Here is a 14,125-nt window from a genome sequence, read left to right as displayed (position 1 = left end):
TTCATCAGCTATACCAATCTCCAACATTCAATAATAAACCAATCTCCACCATAAATATGTTAATAATTACTTAGGAGATATCTATTTTTTGGGTCAATTTGTTTGAATATATACATAGGTACATAATTATAAGTACAATCATATGTGTAAACCTATTAATATACATATGAGGATATCACTAGATCGTAATACAAGTAAAAAAGAATATCACTAGATCATAATAAACTTGATTAGAAGGACATAAGAATCTAAATTGGCAAGTCCTACAATTGTTCTGTTGTAGGTTTTGTTATATATGGGGTTTTCCGTTCACCATATAAATAATAAATAGAAGTCCAATCTATCTCCCATTGTGAAAACAAAAGGCAAAAATCTTATCAAACAATGTAATCTAATGTTGTATAAAATTATGTTTGACAACCAGTGGTTTAAAATTGATATAAAGGAATGAAAGGAAAGATCAAAATATAAACCTGGAGCAATCTGCTGCATGGTCACCATTGCTTTTCCTCTTTTTGTTTCTTTAATTATGGGGGTGTTTTCTTCTCTTTCCAATATTGTATGTGTCTTGGCCCTTCGGTCATGTGTTGTAAATGTGGTTTTTAGGTACTTTGCTAGAAGTTCAACAACGGACGGCTTCCTGTCAACCCAGAAGACTCAATATTCGGTACATGTGTATATCTTTGGAATATGAGAGAAACAAAAGAATTAATACAAAATTGTCAAGGCAGCCTGGCTACCTCTCTGCTAAATAGTTTTTTAGCCTCTTAATCAAAATTTACTGTTCAGTGAGAATTATACATGTAGTTGTTTATGAGCTTTGTTGACCGATATGATATGTTAATTAGTTGTAAAAATTAATTCATTTAATACAATTCCATCTCTATAACGGCCCTAATTGACGGCTTAATTGTAGAACGTACTATCTTATTGTGTGACGATCGCACTCCAAAAAAATTTGTTCTCTAACGAAATAATAATGATTATGCATGAAATCATGCGTGTTGCTTGATTGTTGAGGCTAAATTAATTTAAATACAAATTAAGGAGGAGGAATTGAAACATCTTGGCACTCTTTCATTTGAGGAGATTTCAGTCAGATTGTTTCAGTTTGTCACTAAGCACCCTCAACTTACAAGAGGGACTCATCAGATCAGGACCTCGCAACAGTGATTTAATATATATTAAACCATAATTGCTTCCCCCTCCAAAGATAAAAACAGAGAAAAAAAAATATAATACTTCTCGTTTCAGTGAATACTGACTGAAAGCCAACCAGAAATACTAAACAAAAAGAAAAAGTATAGCTACCATTTTATCAGGCAAGGCATAGAGTACTCGCCTCTTTGATTACCTGCCAATCAAACAGACACCACCCTAAGCAACCTCTCAGTCCTCCATGGCTAAGATCAGTCCATGTACTTTTCAGTCTCCAACTTAAACATATAAACTTAAATATTATAGCACTACTTCTTTCATAACCCATCTACTACCAAATTTTTCCTCTTTTTTTTTTTTTTTTTTTTTTGGAATTTTGATTTTTCTTTCAATTGAGCCTTACGCAGAGAGCAGTGCAACAATGGAACAACCACGGTACTGGATGTGGGCGAAGCGCAAACACAACGGCTTGAGTTCATCTAATCACGATCATCATCTTCAAGTGCCAATTTCAAACGATGATTCATGGGAAGAACAAGCTTTCGCCGAAGATGCGGCAGGACCTCTCGGAGGCTGCATATGGCCTCCGAGATCTTATTCTTGCAGTTTCTGTAGGAGAGAATTCCGTTCAGCTCAAGCTCTTGGCGGCCACATGAATGTTCACAGGAGAGACAGGGCTAGACTAAAGCAGTCTCCAAATGACGAAACTGCCCGTCACAACCACCTTCATCATCATCAGGATCATGACCATTCTGTCCAAAATAGTGCTAATAATCCCTCTTCATCATCTTTGGGTAGTTTTCAATTCTCATCTCAACAAGTTTGTGCCCTGGTTTACAACCCTAAAAACCCTAGTTCCGATCCCGGTACTATTGCAACATCATCACCGTCCTCAGTTTCTAGGGTTTCAGCTCAGTTACCATGCAAAAAAAATTGTGCTGAACAAACCCTGATCCCACCTTCTTCTTCTTCTGCGTCTTCTCCTCAATCTTCGTCTGTCATGGGCATAAACAGATATTATAACAAAAAATCTGTCGAGAGAGATCATATCAAAGGAGACAAGATTTCGAGAGAGGTGGAATCTAGTTCATGTAGGGAAAAGGGTGATCACCATGTCGCAAATAATGATCGTAATTTATCTGTGAGTTTGAATTTGGTTGTATGCTGTGCGCATACTTCTGCCTCCGATGACGGCGATGAAGCTATAGTTGGCAGCAAGAGGAGAAGAACGGATGACGTCCCATCATCGATACCCTTCTTCCTAAAATCAGGTTCTGCTGATAAAGTGCATCATGTCCAATCAGCTGAAGGGTTTGAAATTAGCTCCAGCTCCATAGAAGACTTAGATCTTGAGCTCAGGCTTGGTGACCAACCTAAGGTAATTAAAGTTAATAAGTAGCAGAGAGACGCATCATCAACTGCTGATCGTATAAACGTATACTTAATTGCTTGACCTTGTGCAGGTCATTTCTGTTTCATGAAATCCTCCTCAATATGCACCTATTTTCGCCTTTCCTCTTTGAGGCCAAGGCCTCTGTCTTTGTTTAATTTGATTTGATCTCTTGGAGTGCTGTATGAATTTGTTTAGGGTGTAACAACAACTATATGTGAGTTAAAGGAAAGGAAGAAATTAATTACAATTCGTCTTTGTTGGTAATCACAATGCATCTCAGCTTAATCGGAGTTACAACTTCCTAAGAGTACATTGTATATGATTGTTTGCTCCTTGACAGGGTCCATACCAATTAATATGTTCATTAAAAATAGTGAAATTAGGATTCTTATCCGCTTTCAAGTAAAACCATTATCTTCGTGTAGCTTTGTTTGCTCAGTTATTGAAATGAAATTGATACCAGTATATAACTTACTTGTATGTGCGAACAGTTATGCATATAATTAAGATTAGCTTTTTCAAGACATTCCTCATGCCCAGAATGGGAGCTTCAACTCCTTTCTCTACTCTAAATATCAAATGTGACTAGAATTAACTTAACTTGAGCCTGCTTCCACTCTCCATCCAAGTTTGAATTCCTCTACTTGTAATTTAGATGAATTGAATATATGCAGACTTTGGTTTGGTTGAAAAAAAAAAAAAAAAAAAAAAAAAAAACTTTGAGGTAAGCTTGTTATAGGCTAACTAAGCAGTTAATTTGATTATAATCATGATATCAACAACATGCTGAGTGCAGACAAGAGTTCAGGTTAGAGAGAGAGAGAGAGGAGTGGTAGAGTTTTTGTTTGTGGGGCTTGAAGGGTGAAGAAAATGACTAAAAACTGCACGGAATATCGTGACTCATTTTCCCATTCAATACCTCACTGACATTCCGTCAGATAGGGCCATAGAGAAATCAACTTACCCACGCAAAAAAATTAACTCAGACTCGAGAGAGAGAGATTTTCAAAGCCACATAAAGTCAGATACTTCCCAACATCGATTCTCTTTTCTCTTGTATTATTATCATCACCCCCGTCAGATCTCTTTTGTTTCAGATTTCTGTATCCTCTCCCCGCTAAAATCCATTTGCTTGTGTTATCTGTCTCACTTTTTTATCTCTCCCCTCGTCTTCTCAAATCTGTCCAAAATTGCCACCAACTCTATGGAATCAATCTAATTAACTATTCATCACCATTACATTATATAGTTAAAACCAACTTTTTTTAATCACAAAAGAGAATATTATTGTCTCACCACCTCTTTTGGATCTGCTTGTGGTATGCATCGTATAGTTTACAAAATCCTAATTGCGGATTTTATATTTTACAAACAACATCAAATTAATTATATAAACCCTAACCCTAGCGAGGTACGCACAGTGCTCAACTTCTTGCAGGACACAAGGGTGATCATTCTGCTGGGTTCTTTAATTTTCTGCTTTTTTCTAACACTAGGACCAGTTTAGGATTGTTGTGTTTAAAAAAAAAAAAAAAAAAAAAAAAAAAAAAAAACACTTCTTATGTGCTTTAAGCGACATGCCCCGATCCCGATATTCCCCGAATACTAGGATATGCACGTGTTGGCCGACACCCGAGGGTGACGAAAGCCATTTATTGAGTGCAAATGCTGAAAACAAGGGGTAGATAAGGCTTATAAATATAAAAGAATGATGAATATGCAATTAAGGAACGTGTTTAGAGCACACATCTAATCTAGAACACTAAAAGAAATAATATAAAATTGAATGAAACAAAGGAGTGGGTCCTACACCAAGAGGACTCGAAGATGCCGATACGGAAGTGCCTGGACGCCAGGATTGTATGCCTCGATTCTAAGTCCTGAAGGGGGCTTAAAACAAACATAAGTGGACCAAGTTGATATATATATATATATATATATATATATATAATAAAACAGTTATCCACATACTAACACACAGGTTTTATGAAAACACATATATTATGATAAACATAGGTTTTCCGAAACCTAGCATGTCGTGCAATGTCTCAAATCATAACTTGTATATATAATAATCACTAGTGAATGTTCGATAACCCCCAGGCCCCATGCCAGCTCCCCGTTTCTGAGCAGACAATCAGAGGAAAATACACTCCAGGCCCTATGCTTACACCAAACCGTCGCCCGGACGGACCGAAATCTATCCCTACGTCCCGTAGCGGAATAAGGACCACTAGGTAAGTACAAAACCATTGAACATACATATATTGAAAAGCAACTTCGTAGTATAAAGTCGTCCATCATATATACTATAAAGAGGTGTTCTAAACATGTTCTAAATACCATATCGTCATCCATCAGAACTTCTATAAGAACACGGGTTATAGGAAAAATAGTAATAATTCAAATTAGCCTCAGTAAACATGTTATCTCATAAAATGTTTCATAAAACATAGTCTTCAAATCATGTTTTTCATGTATGCATTTCTACCATCAAAACATGCATTTTTAGTAGGGGTACACTCACAATACTTAGCTGCCGAAGAGCCACGCAACTTGCGAAGATGGAAACGCCACAATTAATTGCCCCTAAGCACATAAAGGGTACATTTAGTCAAACTCTACTCAAACGATTGAATTTGGGAAAACGGACATCTGAAACGGGTTCAGGACGTCAAAATTAGTCAACGGTCAAAGTCAGCGTTGACCTCACCATATCCCGGGCTCGACTCTGCCGTAGCATGATATTGTCCGCTTTGGACCCCGACTACGCCCTCACGGTTTTGTTTCTGGGAACTCACATGAGAACTTCCCAGTGGGTCACCCATTCTAGGATTGCTCTCACGCGAACTCCCTTAACTTCGGAGTTCCAATGAACTCCAAAGCCAATGAGCTCCCAAAATGCCTCGTGCTAGGTAGAGATGGGAATATATATATAAGGGCTTACAAGATCCTTTCTCCTGGGCGATGTGGGATGCTACAATCCACCCCCTTAGGGGCCCGATGTCCTCATCGGCACACTTCCGACCAGGGATTGGCTCTGATACCAAATTGTTACATCCCGACCCGGGCCTCCACCACATCCCTGGCTCGACTCCACCGTAGCACGATATTGTCCGCTTTGGGCCTCGACCACACCTTCACGATTTTGTTTACAAGACTTTCCCAGTGGGTCACCCATGATTGGAGTGTTCTCGCGTGCTACTTGCTTAACTTGGAGTTCCTACGGAACCCGAAGCCAGTAAGCTCCCAAAAGGCCTCGTGCTAGGTAGAGATGAGAATATACATATAAGGCTTACAAGATCCTTTCTCCTGGGCAATGTGAGATGTTACATTAAGAATAATCAAGTTTACAATAAAGCAGATGAGCATTTGATAAATTATATTTTAAAAGTGTTGTGAGTATGAAAAAACAGGGTAATGTGTTTGGTAAAAATTTAATATAAAAGTGAGATAATTGTATATAATGAAAAAAAATTAGATATGATAGTTGAGGGAGTGGCGATGACTGCAATGGTGATGGTGGTGGTGCTAGCAGTGGGGCTGATGCTAGCGACAATGGTAAGGGTATATTGGTAGTGCCAGTAGTGGTGGTGGTGGAGGTAACAATGGTGGCTATGGCAACGGCTGTTGTGGTGGAATTGTTGGTGATGGTGGCAACAATGGTGGTGGTAATGGTGGTGGTGGTGAAAGGTTAGTGATTGTAGTTGTTGGTGGTCGTGGTCACTTTTGTTCTACAAGGATAAAATTTGTGTAGAAGGTTGAATAATGTCATTTTTAACAAAACTAATGAGGGCATTACAAGAATTGAAAATATTCTTTAGGGGCTCGAGTTAGTTTTTTATGAAAACAGCTTTTAAAGACCATTGCTTTTAAAATAAATAAGATATTTTAGTTTTGCCAATATTTTGTATTGCTTAACTCTAAAGCAAAATAACTTTTGGTGAAAAAAAAAAAAAAAAAACCAATACCAAACAGAATTTGAACTATACCGACTTGACTTGAATGAGTTTCACAGGGAAAAATATGAAAACGTCAATTATTTGGAAGGAATTTAAGTCGCACCCAACAATTATATTCCACAAAAGGATATGAAATGAAGATTGTTTTAATGATTTGAGAAGCTTTCGATGTGGGACTTTGTATTCTACGTTACATGTGAAAACGAAGGGCAGAGTAGAAATTTAAAACAACCAATGCATGGTTGTGTAATGTCCATACAAGGACGGGGCTTGTTAATTTAGGGAAAGTGAGATTGTTTGCTTCGGCTTCTACGAAGTGCTACATCTATGTAAAACGGTTATAATGGTGAATGGTTGGGTTTTGTCTTGATATATTAAGGTATGAGTTGGATAGGTCTGATAGTTTTACAGAGAAGTTTTGATGGGAAGTGGCAGTGGTGCACATGGGGTTTCAGATGTCGTTTTTCTCTTCTCTATTTAAGGGCGGGGGGGTATTATATAGAATTGAGTGAGAGAATGAGATATTATTCTGGTCAAAGAATTTTGAAGAATAAATTCTGGGGTTATTAGGTAGGTGTGTTGGGACTTGGGAGTAATTGTTTATATATTGTTCGACAACGAAGGGTATATTTGTATGGGAAGGAGTCCCAGCTCTCACGAGCTCGCTAAGTATCCATGCTAGCTATTTGTATATTAAATCACAAAAGAAAACTTAAACACTGGTCTTTGAATTTCGATGCATTTAAGAGTTCACTAAATATTTGTGAGTATTAGTCTCTTTTCGAGTAATATTGTTATAATTTTTTACTCTTATTTGCCTCTCCAAACAAAAGTTCTGACAATGTAACAAGGATCACTGCTTCCCATTGTTAAACTTAATGGTTTTGGGGCTGACGTTTTAGTTTTAAGAGTGTGGTTTAATCATTGTTTTAAAAATTCTCATCTAGCGCTACCTAGGTCCCGCCTAGGCGCTAGGCTGCTAGTCACCGTCCCGATTAATACTTAAGCGTTTGAAAATTAAAAAAAGGTGCCTAGACTTGCTGAGGAACCTGCCTAGCCTGTTTAGATTCGCCTAGTTTGCGACTCACTTAGACAGAAAATAAATAACTTTCATTTTGCGTTTTTTTTTCTTTCAATAAATTGTAAAAGACTTGTTGAATACTTATATGAACACACATTATATGCTTGTTCTCCATGTTTTCATTATGTTCCAATACTTCATAATACATATGTCATTCTATTTTGTAGTTTATGATGAAATTATATATATAGTTAAGTATAAACACACTTATTTACACGAAATATAATAAATTTATTTAAATTCGCCTAATCCGTCTAAGCGCTAGGCTCTAGCCTGCTACCCAACTAGCATCTAGAGTCTTTTAGAACCTTGTGTTTAATATAAGGAAAAAAAAAAAGAATGTAGGTGTCTAATTCTCATTGGTTACTCCACATTTCACTGCTGAGGTGGGGTTCCGGAACCTGAAAATTTTCTCCTAGAGTGCTTGGCGAAATTTAGGCCTTGGTGCCTATAGATGGGGCCTTTTGCCATTCAGTGTGCGGGTATGCTTACCCATTAGGGTTGACGTTGTAATATGCCCACGTCGTCAAGGGTATTTTTGTTACATTGAGCTCATAATTTACATGGCACAATTTAATTTGTGTGGTTAATTTATGTCTCCACAGTTGAGTTGAGGTTGATTCCTATGCATGGGAATTAAGCACCTTGACTTGAATCTTATAATGATATTGCTGGTGTGAAATGGATGAATATGGATTCTATACATCGATTGTTGGATTCTTTAGTTTGTTGTGCACTGAATCCATGAGTATATTGTATTATTACAAATTAATTCATAATTAATATCTATAATTTGTAGAATCTATATGGGCCTGAATATGTACATACAAAGATTAAGGTACGCTAGCCGATACAAGATTAATACACACCACGATCTAAGGCCCAAAATCCTCCTTAGCTGAAAACATTTATCAAGTTGAAAACTTCCATTTTTAAGAGAAATTATTATTGTTAAGGAAAAGGGGAAGGATTCTAGGATTTGAAACTATTACATAAACTTAGAGGAGAGAAATTTTTGAACTTGAGACGCATAGATAGAAACTTAACACCTTACAAAAAAATTTAACTTCCAACCCATGTAAATTAACATATGGCATCCTTTTAGTAGCTATCTAATATCACAACTAGGAGCGGAGCCACTTGAGGACTAGGAGAGGTTCGGACCTACCCTGAAGTTTTTCATTTTGTATCTTCTGTTTGTGTGCTTTTGGTTGAATACTCTGCATTCTTCGACTTATGTACTTTTACTGTCAGCTAGCTTTATTGTGTTTCTAATTGACAAAAAAAAATAATGTGTTTAACAGTTGAGTTATAGTGTTATGAAACTAAAGCCTTATATCAGTTAGCCTTCCTTAATTAGTTCACTATTTTGGATGATAGAGTGTTGTTTTATAGTGAAACCATGCATATATGGAATAGAGGAAGAATTTATCTTGAAAGACAATTTTCATTACTGCATTTTGAGCCATGATTATTAATTTTTGTTCAACTTCATTGTAGGAACTTATAAAGAAGTTTGGTGCTTATGATATAATTATCTCAAAAAAAATTTCGTGACTTCATTGCTCTCTTTTGATTAAAATTTTTCATTCCTCTATAAAAAATGAATCTTTTTCTTCCATTAGTTATATTACATTCTGTCCAATTTCTTTCATATGGCTACTGTGGAGCCAAAAATAATCACAAGGCGACACATGAATTTTTGGATAAAGGAGGACAAAAATACCCTTGAGGCATACTGGGATTCCTACGTGCGAGCAAAGGGCAATCATCCCTCAACCAAGTCAAAAGTGCCCAAAGAAGGTAACAAATTCAAAATTATTTCATCCTTCTTCATTCCATATTCTCTACAAAGCAATCATTCCATAACCTTCAAAACATACCATAAAAATTAGGTTAATTGATTAATTAATGGATTTATTTCCTAATTAATCCATTAATCACCAATTAAATCACCCATTATACCAATTAATCACCCATTACACAAATCATCACCCATTACACACCAAAAATACCCCAAAGGGCCGGCCACCTTTTCTCCAAAGAGGACCGGCCATGCTCTATATATTGAACCCCATTTTTCTCTAAAAAGCTAGTTCTGCACTCTTGCTAAATTCTCCAAAACTCTCAAACATTTTTCTCTCTAAATTCTAACCTTGGCATTTCGGCCAATGCCCTACCCCCCCCCCCCAAAAAAAAAAAATCATCGTGGGCGCGTGAGGCTCTTGGCCTTGACCTAAGGTGTTATTTGTGTTTTGTAGGTACAATTTTGTCCAAGATCAATGAGGAAGAAATTTGCATCCATAGCTACGTTCCTATACCATGCATCACAAGCACATGCACACACATTCTTTAACTGCTCTTTATATCTTGAAAAAAAAATATGCAGACTCTAAGAATATCTCTAAAGGAAATGTCAAATTATAAGATTCAAATTACAATTGATGGCTGATATGACAATTTGAAGTCTTATGTCAAATTTTGTACTTCTCCAACCAAATTGTCAAATGTTATTTTATTATTTAAATAGAGCTTTAAATGGTTGTAATTATTCAAAAAATGTTGAAACAAAATTTTTATTGGTTGGAATGTTAGTGGAATAAGAGACCCACTATTAAAATAAATTTGACATTGATGTCAAATTTGACTCCAAATCACAAAGCTTTCAAATCCAGTCAGCAAATAACACTTTGGTTAGAGAGACTTTTAATGTCAAATATGCACAGTGACATTTCACCTAGGATTTTGACATCTTCTTTAGAGATGCTCTAACTACTTTCTGATGGCTCATCTTTAATGGGGATTAACTATTACTTGTTACAAGCCATTTATAGAAGAACACCCAACTTCAACATGGTGTTTTTTTTTCAATGTGGATAAATCTTGTGGAAAAGTGGCGGTTTTTAAAGAACAAATCTAATGGGAGAGGCATGGCCTAAGAGGCCAAACTAGCCCTTCAAAATAACACATGATATGCGGGCTTGGGGCTAAGAGGCAAGAGGCCAATCCAATGGAAGGGGCATGGTTTTCTAAATTGGTGAAAAAATTGTAGTACTCATGACTTTTTGAAAGGAAAAGAAGTTTGTGGATAATAAAATAAAATAAAATAACACTAAGGATATAAAGTTTGTCGTTAATTTCGTCAAAAAAAAGTTATTTTGTACGTATGTTTTTATGACACCAGTTTCTGCTATTAAAAGAAGCACACAAAAAAGAGAAGAGATTCGGAGAGATCTCTTACACTAAGATCACCGGATTAAATGATCTGGTTATTTGAAATTTCATCCAATGGCAAAAAATTATTATAACTTTTAAGGAATAAAAAATAGGTGGACCGTTGGATGAATTTTTAGAAACCTGGATCACTTGATCCAGTAACCTTAGTGAAAGAGAGCGGGGGAAAATCTCTTCTTTATAAAAAAAAAAAAAAAAAAAAACCTTTGTAAGCAACAGTCCCTTTACACGAGATGCCCTCATGTGCGGACATGTGTCGGCTTGTTTTTCTTCTTTCTCGCTGCTTAGGCTTAGGGAAAGACTATTATGGCCCCCCCTCTCGCCTTCGGCTCCTTCTGTACTAGGTTGGAATGTCTCCACTTGAAGGTCAGAATTTCCATTTTGAGATAGAATCCAATTTGACCTGGGCTAAATTACTACCATTAGACCTGCTCTAATATCCTATCCATGAGCATTGAGCACAATGATTCGTAGGATTGGGAAATTCTGTGCAGCCCAAATCCATTGTAGTTTGCCATAAACGAAACAATTAATCGTAGGATTGGGCTTATCTTTATCTTCATATAATGATAAACATGAGAATTTTTTTAGGTTTTTTTTTTTTTTTTTTTTTTTTTTTTTTTTTTTTTTTTTTTTAACTACACCTCCTAAAAACTCCATTTGATCTCATTTTACCTCTTGTAACCGAAAAATCCCCGCTTTATTCTTTGAAACTCAAAATTCGTTTCACTTTACTTATGGACTCTCAAAAAAGCCCATGTTGTGTCTTGACTGCGTCCAAACTGTGCTCGGGACATGTCCAGGACGTGTTGAGGTGTCCGACCCTTTGACACTTCAAAGTTTCAAAGTGTTAGTGCAACATAGATTATATGGCCTAAGGTGGTGGCAGATTCACTATTAGCTACCATTTGGCGATTGAGCTCGTAAAAATCTTACACAGGTGCATTAAAGGCAATGGTCAATTTTACAACTAGATATAAGGTTCCAAGCTTACTTGGGTGAGATCGGGGTGCTGCTAACAAAAGAATCCGGGTTCCACCAATTCGATATTCATGGCAGCCAGTATGGTTTGTTAGGTCATCTCTAATCGAGCTAGGCATAAGGTCATAGGCCAAAGGATAGAATTTTTTTTTTTTTTAACACCAAACTCATCTCCAATGGAGGTCTGGGCCAAAATACTTTGGGAACCCACTAGGCCAAAATCTAGCCATATGGCCAGCGGCATGACCATTCTTAGCCAGCCAGCCTGCCCGTTTACCCAGCCACCTCCCTCTCCGACGTATTCCCAACTCTGATGTATATTCCTAACAATGCTTCATCTAGAACAAAGAACGCCTGCGATTTGGAATAACGATCGCTCGGGATCTGGAATGATGCCGCATTGACTAACATGATCTGGAACAATGAAAGCTGAAATCGCCATTTATTGTGATTTGCAGAACCAAACAGGGATCACTTTCACTCTGTGCAAATTAGATTTTTTTTGTTGATGGGGTGGGTCATGGCTTCATTGGATGGTGGGATGTGGATATTGTGTGCTGGGGCAACCTCCGGTGGACGAGAGTTTGTTGTTGAAATTTGTTGGGCATTTTGGTCAAGGGGCTGTGGAGAAAGATAGGGAAGAGAGGGAGAAAGAGAGAAAAATAAGTACAATTTTATTTTAGTTCTACTTGGCTTATGGGGATTTGATGTTAAATTTGAACTAATTTGGTCTTCTACTTGAGTCTAAAGTCTTCTCTAACAGCAAGAATAAGATTTGGCTTTTTATATTAGCACCCCACATTAAAATTTAATATTAAATGACTTATTTATCCCACTATGCAATGACAATTTTGATCTTATTAGGTTTAAAAAAAAAAAAAATCTAAATACACCCCAAATTACTTTTAGCGTATTATTTATCTTTTCAACTATCAAAACCCTCAGACCCTCCATTGTTGAATAAAACCCTCACACCCTCCATTGTTGAACAAAACCCTAACCAATGAAACTACAAACATATTGATTGAGAAATATTGTTTTTGCGCACTATCATCTCCAACTCTTCGTACGGAAACATCTTCTCTTATATATGCTATTTGGTCAGGAACATATCCTACAAGTTTCAAGCAGCCGAAGTGCAAAAAGAGAGATAGCCGTTGCTTTTCAGAAGAATACTTTTCCCTTGTTTCATATCAGAGCATGTGAAGGCAAATCAGCAACTTCTAGCCGGACTCGTCGTCACGAAACTTATGAACATAAATGCATCGCTTGGTCTTGTTAATGTTGCGGAGGCGAGTCTCAGTTGGTTTTTGGAGGTGGCGCTCTGTGTGCTACATGACCAGCTTGATGAGACACATTCACCGAAAGCATTGAATAATATTGTTTACAGTTTGAGAGGCAAGTTGAAAAATGTGGGGTGTATGTATAAAATATAAGGCGTATATTAATAATGTGGGGTGTGGAGGTATTATGGGAAAGTATGTGGGGTGAATTAAGATAATTTTTAAGTGAAAAAGCAAATGTGGGGTGTATTAAGTATGTGGGGTTTATTCAACAATTTGTGGGGTGTTAACATAATAAGCCTAAGATTTTTGTAAAATAAAATTATCTCTGGTTTATAAAAAGGGAGTTTTAACGAAACACTCTGGTATTGTTCACTTTTAACGAAAAACCACATTTTTACCTTTCCCTGGTACTATTCACTACACTTTCATTTGTCATTTTTCATTAAAACTAAAGTTTTTTTGGACTTTTCGTTAGTTTTTCTTAAAAAAAAAATCAAGAATAAAATTTTACTTAAAATAATTAGTTAAAATAAGGGTAATAATTAACATATAAAATAATTAGTTAAAATAAAGATACTTTAGTAATCACATTAGTTTTCATTTCGATTCATATGAATTAGTAAACAATTTATATAGATTAATGTCATTCATTCTCTGATTCCAGACAGCCTTAGTAAACATCTTCAACAGGAATTTAACTATTTTTTCCCTTTTTTTTTAATTTTTATTTTGTAAGAGTAAAATATATGTTTAGTCCAACTGTTAATAAATTGTGCAGATGTTAGATTTTGAGGGGAAGTATCATGGATGACGTGGTAATACAATACCATTGCATAATTTCTCCGCATCTTCAAGTGGCACTCAAAATATGTCCAGAAATCTTATTTTAATATAGCAGTTTAATTCAATTAACCAATAAAATTAAAGAAAAAAACTTAAAATAATAAATTATTGAGGGGTCTATTCGGTTGGAGATGATATATAAATATGGTCTGGCCCTATTCATTAAAAAAATAATTTTTTGTAGGGC

General features: G+C 36.3%; 1 protein-coding gene across 2 annotated transcripts; it reads left to right on the top strand.

Annotated features, from left to right (window-relative positions):
* Positions 1-1,231: 1,231 nt before the first annotated feature.
* On the top strand, positions 1,232-2,839 carry LOC137721890 (zinc finger protein 10). 2 transcript variants are annotated; one of them, XM_088692668.1, is made up of 3 exons: positions 1,232-1,418; positions 1,566-2,536; positions 2,622-2,839. In XM_088692668.1, exons 2-3 carry the CDS (start codon positions 1,580-1,582, stop codon positions 2,637-2,639), a joined length of 975 nt encoding a protein of 324 aa, XP_088548794.1. In that variant the 5' UTR covers positions 1,232-1,418; positions 1,566-1,579; the 3' UTR covers positions 2,640-2,839. The 2 variants fall into 2 exon arrangements, with proteins under 2 accessions (XP_088548794.1, XP_068317016.1); XM_068460915.2 differs by having other exon boundaries at positions 1,566-2,839.
* Positions 2,840-14,125: the final 11,286 nt, after the last annotated feature.

The sequence above is a fragment of the Pyrus communis genome, chromosome 4 (assembly GCF_041283825.1).
Source record: "Pyrus communis isolate YQ-2024b chromosome 4, ASM4128382v1, whole genome shotgun sequence".
In the NCBI taxonomy this organism is placed as follows: Eukaryota; Viridiplantae; Streptophyta; class Magnoliopsida; order Rosales; family Rosaceae; genus Pyrus; species Pyrus communis.
Note: the sequence above shows the minus strand (reverse complement) of the source record. Positions and strands in the feature narration are given on the sequence as shown.